Genomic DNA, 15,000 nt, shown 5'->3' with positions numbered 1-15,000 from the left:
GTTTACTTTCAGGAAATAGAAATTAGATATGGAAGAAAAAATGTTCTTTATCAATTCAAATCACTAATCCTAAAAAAAGCGTTCCTTTTTTCATTCTGTCATTTTTCGTTCTGCTTATCCTCACATGGATCGTGGAGGGTGCTGGAGCCTACCCCCAGCTAATTGTGGACCGTAGGCTCCCTGAATTGCTCGCCAGCCAATCACAGGGCAAAATGAAATGAACAAAATGTCGCACTCACACCCGTATGGACCGTGTATGGACAATTTAGAATTTTAAACCTAGCTACCATGCATGCTTTTTGGAATGTTGGAGGAAACCGGAATGCCCGAAGAAAACCCACACGGGCACTGGGAGAACGTGCATACTCCACACAGGAAAGTTGGAACCCACTGAACTCAGAATTGTGAGGCGCATATGCTAACCACTCGTTCACTGTGTCGCCTCTGTTTTTTTAGTGTTATATTTGCTAATATTTTATAACATTTCCACAGTTTAGACCACAAGTCTTGAAATTTAAAGAATTTATTTGACATTTAACAATATACAATTCATTATAAAATATGGGAATTTGAATACTATAAACTTACAGGGTATAGTGTATAATTTCACAAGAAAAATGTGTTCAATTAACCAGAAAAGGACAGGATAGTATTAGCAAAATTATGTTTGATTGTCTTTACCCGTACAACACAGTGAATTCCAGACTGGTTTCATCCAAGGCGTCATGAAGATATTGCATTAACTTATTGAAGTGAAAAAGTCAAAACTAGCAACATTGAAAATAATAAATGACATACCATTGTCACAGGTCACAATTCAATCACAAATGATCTCGGTTACTACAACTTAAAACGATTATTGCAATTTTTGTACATCACTGCGGGAAATAATAATGAACAAAAAATAAAATGGACATATAAGTACATTTATATCATTTGATTTCTGAAACCTTATTCAAGTCTAAATTAAACATGTTTTATGTTTGCACAACATATGGCCTTTATTTTCAATTTGAGTTTTTATTGCAGACTTGCCACGCACAAATGTGATTTGTTATGGGACTTGCGTTGGAAAACAGCGCCACCATGCGTCCAAGCACGATTAGATGTCAGGGCAGATACCTATTCTTATTTCCACTTAAAAACACAAGCATAAAATTCAATTAAAGGGGATTTTGAATCAACACGAGAATCATGCAATGTGTAATCGCGATATATCACCAAATTGATGTTAAAAAAACCTGTTACTTTGAGCTTTTGTGTTTACGTTACACCACTTTCACTTTATCACCTAAGGTTGTTGCCGTTAGTGGCAAATCAATCACAGGATTTTCACTACTGTGAGTTTCAGCCTGTGCAGCATCCTCCGGACAATCGGCAGTAAAACCAGCAACGACACCAATCGTGGCACCAACACCTCCCCCCACAAGTAGTCCAGGAACGACACCTTGGGTAAACGTAGTAGCTAATATAGAGGTGACAATGCCACCCACGGCACGAACGACCCATTTCACAATTGACAACAACTTATCAAGATAAGCTTTTTGATTACTGAAGCTTCTGGAAATCTGTTCTTTCCCCATAGCTTCCTTGGCCCGTTCAAACATTTCATTTGTATAAAACCCGGTTCTACTTCCCATGAGCATCTGGTCCACCTTTGCCATGAGTTCATGAACCTGCTGCCTATCGCTGGAGTTTTCATTGTTGAACACATGGTACCTACCCCCACACTTGTGAATTAGTTCTCTGAGCGAAGGGGGAGCTTTGCTCAGGTATTCTTCAAAGGTCTTGCCCCTGAGACGATCCCCGCCGGTAAAAAGAACCACTGTGTGATATCTGAGGGCATCATCGCCAAAAAGGTTCGCCAGATTAATAGCAGGTTGCATTTCGTTTGTTGTAAAACGCCCGATCGGTACAACCAAGAAAAAGGCATTGGGTGCGAATTTAGAGAAAACAATGCATTTGGCTATTTCTTCAAAAACTTCATCCTCGGTGAGGCGAGTATCCCCGAAGCCCGGCATGTCTACCACTGTCACCTTTCTCTTTCGGCCCTGAGCATCCACAAGCTCTGCGGTTCCATACTCAGTATTCTGGGTCAATGAGCTGAAACTCAGCTCTGACTTAAAGAATTGGTCCTGGCCGAGGATGGTGTTTCCCGACACACTCTTGTCTGCCCCTGTATTTCCCAAAAGAACCAGTCTGAGTTCCTCACGCCACGTGACCCCAGAGGCCATCTTCTCTCTGTCAAGTGATGGAAAAGCTGCACACATTAGGGTGAAAACTTAATGAATTAACATGTTCATTCTAGATCAGGGGTGGGCAAACTGACCCTCGAGGGCCTCTGTGGGTGCAGGTTTTTGTTCCAACTGATCCAGCACCGACACTGACCAGTAAGATTTCTGCAAAAAACAAGAAGCACTTGGCAGCAATCCACTGATTGGTGAAAAGGTGTCCTCTTTATGGGTTGGAACGAAACCCCTTACCCATTGTGGCCATTTGTGCAATAGTTTGCCCACCCCTGTTCTATTTTTTAGCATCACTCAATCGTTACTTTTCTATAACATCAAGCTCTCACAGAACAATGTACAGTATCAATACTTTAAAAAAGTGACCATGCCTCCTTGTTTTGTAAGATATGTAAGATTATATATATATGAATATATATATGAATATATGTCTATATATATGAATTAATGTATATATGAATATATGTATATATGAATATATGTATATATTTGAATATATGTATATATATGTACGTACGTACATATATATACATATATTCATATATACATACATATACATACACACACACACACATATATATATATATATATAATTTAAAATAGAAAATTGTCAATATTCGTGTGAAAATGAAACAAAGGAGTTTTAGATTTCCCGAGGTTAATTATTATACATATAATAATTCCCTAATTACATGAGTTATCATTCACTGAAATCTACAAGATCAAAAACAGCTCTCCTGTGTAGCCTAAATTTATAAGTGTGCAACGAATTGTAGATAAAAAGAAAACAATGATAACCGCGTCTTATACAACTGTGCAGTGCCCAAGACCACAAAAGTCAAAATATTACAATCGCCCCCTTAACAGTGTTTTAAGTGAACTATCAACTAGCACTCCAGGTAACGTCGAAATCTACGGAAATGAACTGAAATCATCTTTAAAACGTTTAAAATGCTTTACCCAGTTCTCGGTGCGTCGACAAAACGCCGTTGCTAGGAATGTTTTCTGTTTCGTCGTTTTCACCGGTTCAAGGACTTTATATGTAAAAGGCACGCCCAAAAGAAATGATGGACACACCCAAACGTTGTCTGTACACGCTTGTTATTTTTTCCCCCAGAACAAAACATCGCAATTTTTTGTCTTTTCCTCCGTAACAAGGTTTGCACATTCAGATGCAATCAATTACTTGTAATTGATTGCATCTGAATGTTCAACACATTGATGTCCAATTCCTTTAAACCAGGGGTGGCGAAAGCATGGCTCTCGAGCCGCATTCGGCTCCCAGCCAAAATAACTGCGGCTCTACTTGTTCGTTCGCCACACCCTGCTTTAAACCTAGTGCCATTGGCGGCGATAAACGTCCAATCCATAACCCTTCCCACTCAAAGTGGTTGCAAGTCTAGCGCAGTTATGCAACATAATAAAGATAGTGATTCAAAGCTGCTCTGTATGCCCCATTTTAGTGTCACCAAATTGAAAAACTTTCAAACAATTATCGTGTCAAAGGCAGACCTTTTCATATTTATAGGGTACTTGATCCAACTTGAGTGTGCAATATAATGTAAACCAATCCTACTGTTGCCTTATTGATTTTCCTCGTGTTTTTTAACATTAACCTGCACAAGGGACTAAAAATGGAAATTAGCCTGCAGCTATAATCTTACATATGTATACATGTATATATGTTTATTAACATGTATTTTCCCTTTATCAAAGAAATGAAACTCAAAGGGCACACCCAAGTTAACAGAAGATAAACAAGGCAGGAATAGGCCAAGCATTTCCCGTAAAACGTCTGACTGACGTGAAACGAAAGTAAAAGTATGCTTGCTTCTTGCACTCCCAAAACTGAGAAACATGAAAAATACATTAGTACAACATTAGGTAGGCATCAGACAGGCACTAGCAATGTTTACAGCAAAGTTTATAATAATATTCTTATTGTTGCTGACGTGCTAAAATAAAGAAATGGAAATATCTTCTGTTCTTAAAAGACCCTTACATGGAATTTCTGCTAAGGTCCAACAATATGAATCTGGAGTCACACCCGATTGTTATAGCATAATGCGGCTAGTTAGTTTATCAGCAATGACATCAATACTGTTTTAGCAAAGTGCTTGACAATTTTGTCTTCTGTTAGTGTTTATTTTTTTTCTATTTACTGTATTTGTCTTCTATTCAGATTAATATAAAAATGTTGGATTTATTATGGGATGTTTCTATATCTTTTGTAAGCATATTTAATAAGTAATAAGGCTATAAATTAATTCATGATTTATGTTGGGACCACGCCTGAGGACACTTTCCCCCACAGCTGCGCTCAAGGCCACTTCATTGTTTTCAGGACGATCGACGGCAACAAACCCCGTGTTCTTGCTGATCGGCAAGAAACTCGTACCGTGTTTGGACTGGACTCTGGCAGATGGCGATAATCGCATTATTGTTTAAAAATACGGCTGCTTTGTTTACCTTATAATGAAAATATTATGCTTATTCTGCAATTTCTTACACCGTTGTTTTGGCTCGGGTCACCTTGTATGCTTACTTCTGCAATTCTTACATAGTTGTTTATCGACAACAGTTTTTTTTTAACCTTCCAGGGTGTTATTCTCATGTTTTATGCAATTGTTATGAATCAGATTACATGAAATGTTTTCCGTTTGTCGCGACTAAATACGATGAAGAATATACTGCACGTCAGAATGCTTGTGAACGAAGCGGCGTTACGAGTGTTTCTCCTTGCAAGTTGTAACCAGATATGTGAAAGATGTCTTCCAATTTTAGTTAAATATTACTAATAATGATTTAGGGGTATCAATCATTATTCCAACATTTGGTCCTTTGAGCAGCTTGGGTCAACACACCGATAAGGAATCCAGACGCTGCGGTTCAATATCTGGAGTGACCGTGCACGGCAAGAATCCCTTTTCCAGGCTGGATTATTTCTCAGCAGCGCCTGGATTCTGGACGGTTGAAGACTATCCAACTTTGGGAGGCATCTATTCGCATTTCTGGTGAGTCCGCGTGTAATGTCTGCATATTGTTGACGGGTTCCAAATGCGCGAAGGGCATCTCACGCGATGGCCTTTTTTTTTTAGAAATAAGGCTCGTGTCCTGGGGATTAGCGAATTTTAAAACCCTGCGAATACTAGTCACTAGCAGGTAGACACGAGTGTGGTCTATAAAACGTGGTGGTCGACGTTGTTTTGGTTGTGTGCGTAGTTGTTAAAGCCTAAGGAGAAACAGGAGGAGAGAAAAAAAGTTACTACGAGATTGCACACGAATCCACTCCAAAATGGGTGGCTCAAATAATAAATCGGCTAGAGACGACGATCCAAAGATGCGTCTGCCATGTAAAGATTGGAAATTTGTTGAAAATCAGAGCGATTTTAGGATTAGACATCTAAACTTATAGATAAAATAAATATGGTTTTGCTAGCTTAATATGCATAAGATATTGATACTATGGGATAATGTACGTACTAATGCATAGAAGTAATATATATGTATAATATATGAATGGAGATAGAAGCGACACGGCTTGTTCCACAGATACAAATTATTGTTTTTGATGACGAGGCGGGGAAAGGCAAAACGTGCTGTTTTGTAAAAAAATAGCGGTCCTCGGCTGGTTGATAGGAGCGAGGCGATGGGCTGTTTTGTTCTAAAAACAAGACATGCCTGCTCAAAATGATTTGAATGAGGATTTTGAACATGAGGATGTTGAGCTAAATTTAATGGAAACACTGGCATTTGATTTGGTTAAACCAGAGATCACATTTATTGTGAATGGAATTCAACTGGAATTTTTGTGTGATGCTGAAACTTGTAAAACGGCAATTAAAATGGTTATTTCCAACTGCTAGACGTACTTTGTTAATAGTACCTAAATGTACTGTCAATTTAATGGAATGAAATGGCTTATTGTTTTGATCCCGTCCGCTAGCGGGAATATTTTGGTTAACAGTCGAAAAGAAATACAAAACGGCCAATTAAATGTTTAGCGGGGTTGCCAAACCTGCGTTTTTCTCATACTCTAAACTGGTCAAATAATGCGTTGGCTGCGGGGGAGCGCGGCTATCTTTGCTGCTGATTTGAACGCGGAAAAACATGTGGAACGCGGGGCGGCTGATTTGACGGTGTTAGGCATTCAGTATGCGCGCCAACCGCACGAGCGACTAAATTTTTTGGACCTCTTCCGTGAAACCATTACAATAATTGGCCTTGGGGGTGCTGAAGCAAACTTGAGGGCAGAAATGGGTTTTTGCTATGATATAGTTATGCTTGCAGCATATTGTGATTATGGGGTCTTGGCAAAATATTGTGATATAGAGATATTGGGAGAGGAATTAATTTAGTCTTCTCTAAAAAGCATTAGAATTGTGCACGGGAGGCGAGGCATTGTGCACAAAAAGAAAAAGAAGTCGCTTAGGAATGTCAACATGAGCGTGAAGGTCACAGTTAGCGGCTAAGAGCGCACTTCCGTTAAACATTTCATAATAAAAGAAGCAGGGTTTCCGCAATGACCTTCGCACTTATTCTTTGGATATTAATCAGAAATATCTTTCGAGGTGATAGAAAATCTGTTTAGCAAAGATTGATTTGGTAAAAGCTTTGGAATTGGGAATAGAGCAAGATAGCCATTTTTTGACCAATTTGTCGATTTCAAAGGGCTCTTAATTAAAGAGGGCTAGTTTTTGGAGGATAAAAGAATATTAATACTGTTTTTGAATGGTTGAATTGTTCAAAATACTTTAATATAGGAGATTGGCTGGTTAAAGAAAAAGGAATGGGAAAAAATTTACAATATTATGGCATATTGGTGACAATTTGTGGGTCCTTTATTAAACATTGAAAATTGTAATTAGGAAATGCCTAGTAAAAGGTTGATTCCTCTAATTTAATTATTGTAGATTTTTATTGTGGTAACAGAGAGCTATAGGAAATAGCTCTTATCTTAAGTAAACATAGTATGAGGTGATTTGCAAATTATGTCTTAGGTATTAAGAGTTATTTGGTTGTTAAAGAGATCAGACATGAAATTAACAATGCAGAAATGGCATGAGAAAATTCATGGCATTCGTCCAAATTATTAGGTAAATTGTACCTGGCTGGGGTAGATAAAATAATTGATGTAGGATAGGCATAATTTCCCTGGGACTGAGAAGCGTGGGGTGTTTTTCAAGTGCACAGAAAAACATTCCCTGTTTGTCCTGAGCAGGTGAAATATGCTTTGGCGTGGGGCATGTTGATATTACGGATTGGATAAGCATTGATCAGATTGATACAACCAAATGACGTTGCTGTCTATTGCTTTAGGGGCATACAAATTAAGAGAACTTTAGCCAAAACTTACAGCATTACAATTATGGGGTTAATACACCTAAATGTTACAGTGATAACGATTGGCAATAACAAGCTTAGATAAAGGGGAATATCTACAACAAATTCTGGTGGGGCCTTTCATGGTGTGAAACAAGTGATGAAATAATGCCTATGTTTCAAAAATAACATCTCCAAATTATAAAATATCAACCTTCGAGTAATGCTTTAAGTAGATGGGTTGTCTAGAATGGGCAAAATTTGATAGCATTGAAAGGGGGTGTAATTCAATAGCATTGAAAGGGGGTGTAATTTGATAGCATTGAAAGGGGGTGTAATTCAATAGCATTGAAAGGGGGTGTAATTTGATAGCATTGAAAGGGGGTGTAACTTAATGCGGAACATGGAGGTAAAGTTTTTACAAACGGTTAAAATACTTAAATGGGGGGTGTGTGTTTCAATGTGTCACAACTTTTCCGTTATTGCATTATTGGCGATAGTTAATCACAGCCACTTGCATGGCAGTCCACGTGCTGACTGAATGGGGTAAGGAGCGGTGGCAATTGAACAAATTTCTGTTTTTAGATATGTGGCACGCAAATCTAATACATTAATTACCTAGTTCCTTCAGGCATCAACCTTGCGGTTCGAGGATCTACTAATGAAAGCGGGGTGGATCCAGACCTTCCGGAGTGTGGAGTATTCCTGGTGTCCTCAAGAATTCGCAGGATTTCTCCGAGTACTCCAGTTTTACTCCAACAAACCAAAATTATGGATGACTGGGGGAGCACTCTAAATTCTCTGATTATGAGTGCGAGCATGGATGAGTGTCTGTCTTTTGTGTTTTAATTGGCTAGCCACCAAGATATATCAATATTCTAATATCAAGGTGGAAGATTTCTGAAATCGCTGATAAGCCTTTCGAGGACGGCGGTGGCAGAGTAGGACAGAAACAAAAGAAGGGAAAATAATTTCACCAAATGATTTTTTTTTATTTCTGCAATGGGAAATTTGGGAACCTGGGGGACTAAGCAAAAACAAAAGACTTATCTAGGAGGGCTGCCATTTTGAGTCATGGGGAATTTCATGCCTCAAAAAGGGGGAGATTATGGATTCAATCTATATGCAGATATACGGCCAAAACACGGGCAATTCCCCCTTATGTCAAGCTACAAAAGCTACATATCCACTTCAAAGGATACATATGGATTTTATAGAAATGTGTGGTACATAACAGTCCTAAAACAGAGATTGGGGAAACCTTGTTGCAGAAACTGGTCAAGATTGGCAAGCTTTGCGTGCGAAAAAACCATCAGGCCTTTGATAAAATTAACCCATACGGTGGGAGCATTACAAATCATTATTCAGACTGACAAATTAACTTGTGGATCCTTGTCTGACGTTTTTCCTAAGTCCATGGGCAGGTGGAGAAGACCCTTTTTTACAAATTTTACATTTGTGTCTCAACAACAATGACCATGTCTATGGGGACGGTAAGAAAATCGTCAGAGATGGAAACACCCGGATCCGCCATAGTAAAATTAAAATCTGAGATGACCAGAGATGATGAATTCGTTGCCGCAACAGGGATTTCCCAAATGGGAAATAATTGGTTATTGTTGATGGAAAATGCAGCTACTACTATAAATCAAACCTGCATAACATGTATGGGGCCCCGACCTCTCTTAAGAGTAGTACCCGTGCAAATTACCCCTGATTGTGTAAAGGAGAAGATGTAAGCCAAAGTGTGAGAAATGAAATAATGTATACCCTGTTCCAAGAGCAGCAAAGGAAGAAGCTAACTTTTCAACACATGTTGTGTTTGATCATTTTACCTGCTTAAACCTTACAGGGCATGGTCTGAAGCTGGAGGCGATACACGAGACGTGGTGTGCCCACGTCCTAAAACCGACTACACCCTGATACCACGTTCTGATGGTGGTGTGGTGAGAATAAATTATACGACTCTTGCTGAAACGTGGCAGGACTTTGTGCCTTGGGGTCACTGCTTTTACCAGTGTCTGTTTTTCCATCTACAGTGGAGGAGATACAATTGGCTGAAATCCAGTATGATGGTGGGTCCCTCCCGACGGCGTCGATCGGTATGGAGAGAGGGAGATCCAACATACATTGATGCGATTGGCACCCCCCGGGTTGTACCAGATGAGTATAAGTTGGCTAATTAGGTTGCAGCAGGTTGGGAGTCTATTTTTCTTTTAAGTACCCCAAAGCAAAAATGTGATAAATTACCTGCATTACAATGTCCAAAACCTTGGAAATTATACTGAACAGGGATTTGTGGCGATAAAGGAACAACTGGCAGCCACTGGTCTGATGGCGTTCCAGGATCGTGCAGCGGTTGAAATGCTTTTTGAAGGAGCAGGGGTCGTATGCAATGTTTGAAAATGTTGCACTCAACAACACGTCCCCCACTGGGCCCCACACCAGGGCCAACGATGGCCTGCAGACCCTAAACCGCAATATGAAAAAAGCATCCTGGAGTAGAATTATCCGCTTGACAGATTGGTGGGATAAGGCCTTCGTACATACAAAGATTTGGCCCAATCTGTTGCATTTTCCGTAGCCATTTTTGCTACGATTTTGACATTATGTGGGTGTTGTGTTATTCCCTGCTTAAGATCCTTGATGGGCCGACTTATAACCACTGCGATTGCCCCTACGAATTCTAAATTGCATGAATTATATCCTCTGCTGATGAAACGTACTGAGGGGAGCAGTGAATTCCAGGAGCATGGTAATTCCGAGAATGAATTGGGCGAAAATGATTTTGTTTTTTGTTTTTCAGACCAGCCGAACGGGTAGGGCCTAAGCGGGTAAAATTAAAGCAGCCAACGGAGATATCCCTCTCTTCTTGGATTTGCCATAAAATGAATAACAAACATATAATAAAAAGGGGGGAAATGTTGGATTTATTATGGGATGTTTCTATATGTTTTGTAAGCATTGTTAATAAGTAATAAGGCTATAAATTAATTCATGATTTATGGTGGGACCACGCTTGAGGAGACTTTCCCCCACAGCTGCGCTCGAGGCCACTTCATTGTTTTCAGGACTATTGACGGCAACAAACCCCGTGTATCTACTGATCGGCAAGAAACTCTTACCGTGTTTGGACTGGACTCTGGCAGATGGCGATAATCACATTATTGTTTAAAAATACCTAATAATGATAATATTATAGATGTATGCATTTGAATTACTTTTGTATAAGAGTGTCTTTAATTTGAGACTGGGGCAAACTCAAGGTCACCCTGCTGGCTCCAGCTTGTTGACATAACACCTCGTCCTCCAAGGACTGTTTACTGGGAGTTAGACCTCGCAACCCAGACACCCAGATGCAAGTTCGCAATGATCTACGAAGGACTCATAAATTGTTTTGACTGGGACGCCAGTAACCTATTGGCAAAGGCGTAAGGTAACCTATTCGGTTACCTTATGCAATTGTTTTGAATCAGATTACATGAAATGTTTTCCGTTTGTCGCGACTAAATACAATGAACAATATACTGCACAGGAGAATGCTTGTGAACAAAGCGGCGTTACGAGTATCCTCCTTGCAAGTTGTAACCAGATATGTGAAAGATGTCTTACAATTTTAATTAAATATTACTAATAATGATTTACTGGTATTAATCATTATTCCAACAGTGATTCTTAATGATCCCATTTACTTTGCTTTGTACTTTGTGCTTTTGCTTTGTTGTTCTGTGGCCTTTGCGACTGAACTGTCTAACTTGTAACCATGTGTAACTATGCCTTTCCTGTATCTGCATTCTCACCCTCTTGCTACTGTCACAATGAAATTTCCCCAATACGGGATGAATAAAGTTATCCAATCCAATCAATAATAACCTCATACAATTGAAATATTATTTAGGAATATAGCCATATTTTATGTGTGCCGTTAGGGTCTTGAAGGCCCTAACGGCACACCACTGATATATACACATCTCTATATATATATACACATCTATATATATACACATAGAGATATACACAGAGATAGAGATATATGGAAACATCTTTGAGTCATTTTAATGACAGAATGCCCTGGTTGATCAGGAGTCCACGAGCAATGCGGCTGTAAAAAACGGCATTTCACATCACATATAATCAAGCGGAGTGGAATTACACTGACAAGAGTGAAACAAACGTTTTATCACCGATGTCAGTGATACTGCGACTCACCATCGATGTCCCCCAGAGTTAATTCATTCCCAAACTCCGCTAAAGTTGGTCCATGTTCTCCATTGGAGACATGTACTCTTCACAGCCCATCCTTGACCGCCGTCACTGCCTTGCCTATCGGCAAAAACAGCAGGCTGGAGTTGGATAAAAACAGAAGCCAGCCAGCAGGCAGTGCTCCAATATTTATTTGTTGGAATCAATAGTGAAAGTTGGAACAAACAGGGCCATCAAATGAGGCTGCAGTCTAACCGGTTAAACTCATTTACAATTATGTTGCCTGTACAAGACGCCATATTGTTCCACGGGACTTACGTCATTCACAAACAGACAGGTTCGTCTAAAAGGTGTCGGGATTGGTGGAGACGGATGCGTTGTTGTTAGCAGACCAGCCGAGATTGACCAATGAGAAACCAGTATTCTTTGTGGCCTGATAGTACGTCATGCATCAGAAGCTAATAAACCCCGCCCACAACGCCATCTCTTCTGACAATTTGACGAGAAATGGAGCCGTGAACGCCAAATGTAACGCATTGAAAATGCAGGTCAATAAATAAACATAAATAATAGACACAGGAACATGAAATGCTAAATCACCACCCTCTTGATCCTAAAGATAACATCATCCAAACAAACCAATTTGAGATGAGGAAAACCAACAATTTCAAGGGAGTTTACTTTCAGGAAATAGAAATTAGATATGGAAAAAAAATGTTCTTTATCAATTCAAATCACTAATCCTAAAAAAAACGTTCCTTTTTTCATTCAGTCATTTTTCGTAGTGGAGAGTGCCCGGAGAAAACCACACGGGCACTGGGAGAACATGCATACTCCACACAGGAAAGTTGGAACCGACTGAACTCAGAATTGTGAGGCGCATATGCTAACCACTCGTTCACTGTGTCGCCTCTGTTTTTTAGTGTTATATTTGCTAATATTTTATAACATTTCCACAGTTTAGACCACAAGTCCAGAAGTCTTGAAATTTAAAGAATTTATTTGACATTTAACAATATACAATTCATTATAAAATATGGGAATTTGAATACTATAAACTTACAGGGTATAGTGTATAATTTCACAAGAAAAATGTGTTCAATTAACCAGAAAATGACAGGATAGTATAAGCAAAATTATGTTTGATTGTCTTTACCCATACAACACAGTGAATTCCCACATACAACACAGTGAATTCCACCATACAAAACAGTGAATTACAGACTGGTTTAATGCAAAAGCTTCATGAAGATATTGTAATAACTTATTGAAGTGAAAAATTCAATTTGCTTTCCCCAAAATCTTTTTTATTAAAATGCTTGTTTTCAAAGCGCAAAGTCCAAGGTCATTAACTTGATCATAAGCAGCCTGTACAGCATCCTCCGGACTATGGGCAGTAAAACCAGCAACGACACCAATCGTGGCACCAACACCTCCCCCAACACCTATTGCGACAACGCCACCCACGGCAGCGCCAAATAGGGCTCCGATACACAGGCCGACAAGGCCTGCACAAACAACGCCTTTCACAATTGGCAACCACTTATCAAGAGAACCTTTTAGATTACTGCCACTTCTGGAAATCTCTTCTTTCTTCACAGCTGCCTTGGACCGTTCAAACATTTCATTTGTATAAAACCCGGTTCTACTTCCCATGAGCATCTGGTCCACCTTTGCCATGAGCTCATGAACCTGCTGCCTATCGCTGGAGTTTTTATTGTTGAACACATGGTACCTACCCCCACACTTGTGAATTAGTTCTCTGAGCGAAGGGGGAGCTTCGCTCAGGTATTCTTCAATGGTCTTGCCATTGAGACAATCCCCGCCGGTAAAAAGAACCACTGTGTGATCTCTGAGGGCATTATTGCCAAAAATTTTCCTCAGATTAATAGCAGGTTGCATTTCGTTTGTTGTAAAATGCCCGATCGGTACAACCAAGAAAAAGGCATTGGGTGCGAAATTAGAGAAAATAATGCATTTGGCTATTTCTTCAACAACTTCTTCCTTGGTGAGGCGAGTATCCCCGAAGCCCGGCATGTCGACCACTGTCACCTTTCTCTTTCGGCCCTGAGCCTCCACAAGCTCGACGGATCCACGCTTAGAATTCTGGGTCAATGAGCTGAAACTCAGCCCTGACTTAAAGAATTGGTCCTGGCCGAGGATGGTGTTTCCCGACGCACTCTTGCCTGCCCCTGTATTTCCCCAAAGAACCAGTCTGAGTTCCTGACGCCACGTGACCCCAGAGGCCATCTTCTCTCTGTCAAGTGGTGGAAAAGCTGCACACATTAGGGTGAAAACTTAGTGAATTAACATGTTCATTCTAGATCAGGGGTTGGCAAAACGGCTCTCGAGCGCCTCTGTGGGTGCATGTTTTTTGTTCCCGCTGATCCAGCACCGACGCTGACCAGAAAGATTTCTGCAGAAAACAAGAAGCACCTGGCAGCAATCCACTGATTGGTGAAAAGGTGTCCTCTTTATGGGTTGGAAGGAAACCCCTCACCCATTGCGGCCATTTGTACTTTTAAAAAGTGACCATGCCTCCTTGTTTTGAACGGCCGCACAATGCAACAAACACCACACTTTTATGGTGCTGTAAAAAGAAAAAACGAAGAAATGCACACTCAAATTGATCAGGGCCCTTTAATATATATAACTATATATATATATATATATATATATATATATATATATATATATATACCTATATATATATATATATATATATAGGTATATATGTATATATACCTATATATATATACACATATATATATATATATATATATATACATATATATACATATATATATACACATATATATATATACATATATATATACATATATATATATACATACATATAATCTAAAATAGAAAATGGTCAATATTCGTGTGAAAATGAAACAAAAGAGTTTTAGATTTCCCGAGGTTAATTATTATACATATAATAATTCCCTAATTACATGAGTTATCATTCACTGCCATCTATTGGCTCATATGTGCAATGTGAGCATATTTAGAAAAAGTCATAAAATCTACAAGATCAAAAACAGCTCTGTAGCCTAAATTTATAACAGTGTGCAACGAATTGGATATAAAAAGTAAACACTGACTGACACCTGCGTCTTATACAACTGTGCAGTGCCCAACGCCAAAAAAGTCAAAATATTACAATCGCCCCCTTAACAGTGTCTTAAGTGAACTAGTCAATTAGCACTCCAGGTAACGTCGA

The 15,000-nt window shown here is 39.4% G+C and overlaps 3 protein-coding genes across 4 annotated transcripts in view; all 3 read right to left on the bottom strand.

Annotated features, from left to right (window-relative positions):
• Positions 1-507: 507 nt before the first annotated feature.
• LOC144088750 (GTPase IMAP family member 7-like) lies at positions 508-3,263 on the bottom strand. Its single transcript, XM_077619393.1, has 3 exons — positions 3,207-3,263; positions 2,330-2,399; positions 508-2,241 (listed from the first exon to the last, which is right to left on the bottom strand). The coding sequence occupies exon 3, from the start codon at positions 2,232-2,234 to the stop codon at positions 1,269-1,271; it is 966 nt and encodes a 321-aa protein (XP_077475519.1). The 5' UTR covers positions 2,235-2,241; positions 2,330-2,399; positions 3,207-3,263; the 3' UTR covers positions 508-1,268.
• LOC144088746 (GTPase IMAP family member 7-like) overlaps positions 2,135-15,000 on the bottom strand; it is a 33,141-nt gene continuing 20,275 nt past the window's right edge. The window contains exon 3 of the transcript XR_013304935.1: positions 2,135-2,260. The gene's annotated coding sequence lies outside the window, so the exon portion shown is untranslated. The remainder of the gene's footprint in view (positions 2,261-15,000) is intronic.
• Positions 12,754-15,000, bottom strand: part of LOC144088749 (GTPase IMAP family member 4-like) — a 2,353-nt gene continuing 106 nt past the window's right edge. Inside the window, exon 2 of one of the 2 annotated variants that reach the window (XM_077619390.1) lies at positions 12,754-14,028. In XM_077619390.1, the coding sequence (XP_077475516.1) occupies positions 13,053-14,021 (969 nt within the window). In that variant the 5' untranslated portion in view covers positions 14,022-14,028 and the 3' untranslated portion in view covers positions 12,754-13,052. Of the gene's footprint in view, positions 14,048-15,000 lie in introns of both variants that reach the window. The other variant, XM_077619391.1, reaches the window with a different exon arrangement.

This window comes from Stigmatopora argus, chromosome 14 (assembly GCF_051989625.1).
Source record: "Stigmatopora argus isolate UIUO_Sarg chromosome 14, RoL_Sarg_1.0, whole genome shotgun sequence".
Classification (NCBI taxonomy): Eukaryota; Metazoa; Chordata; class Actinopteri; order Syngnathiformes; family Syngnathidae; genus Stigmatopora; species Stigmatopora argus.
The sequence above is the reverse complement of the archived record's forward strand: the minus strand, read 5'-3'. Positions and strand labels throughout refer to the sequence as shown.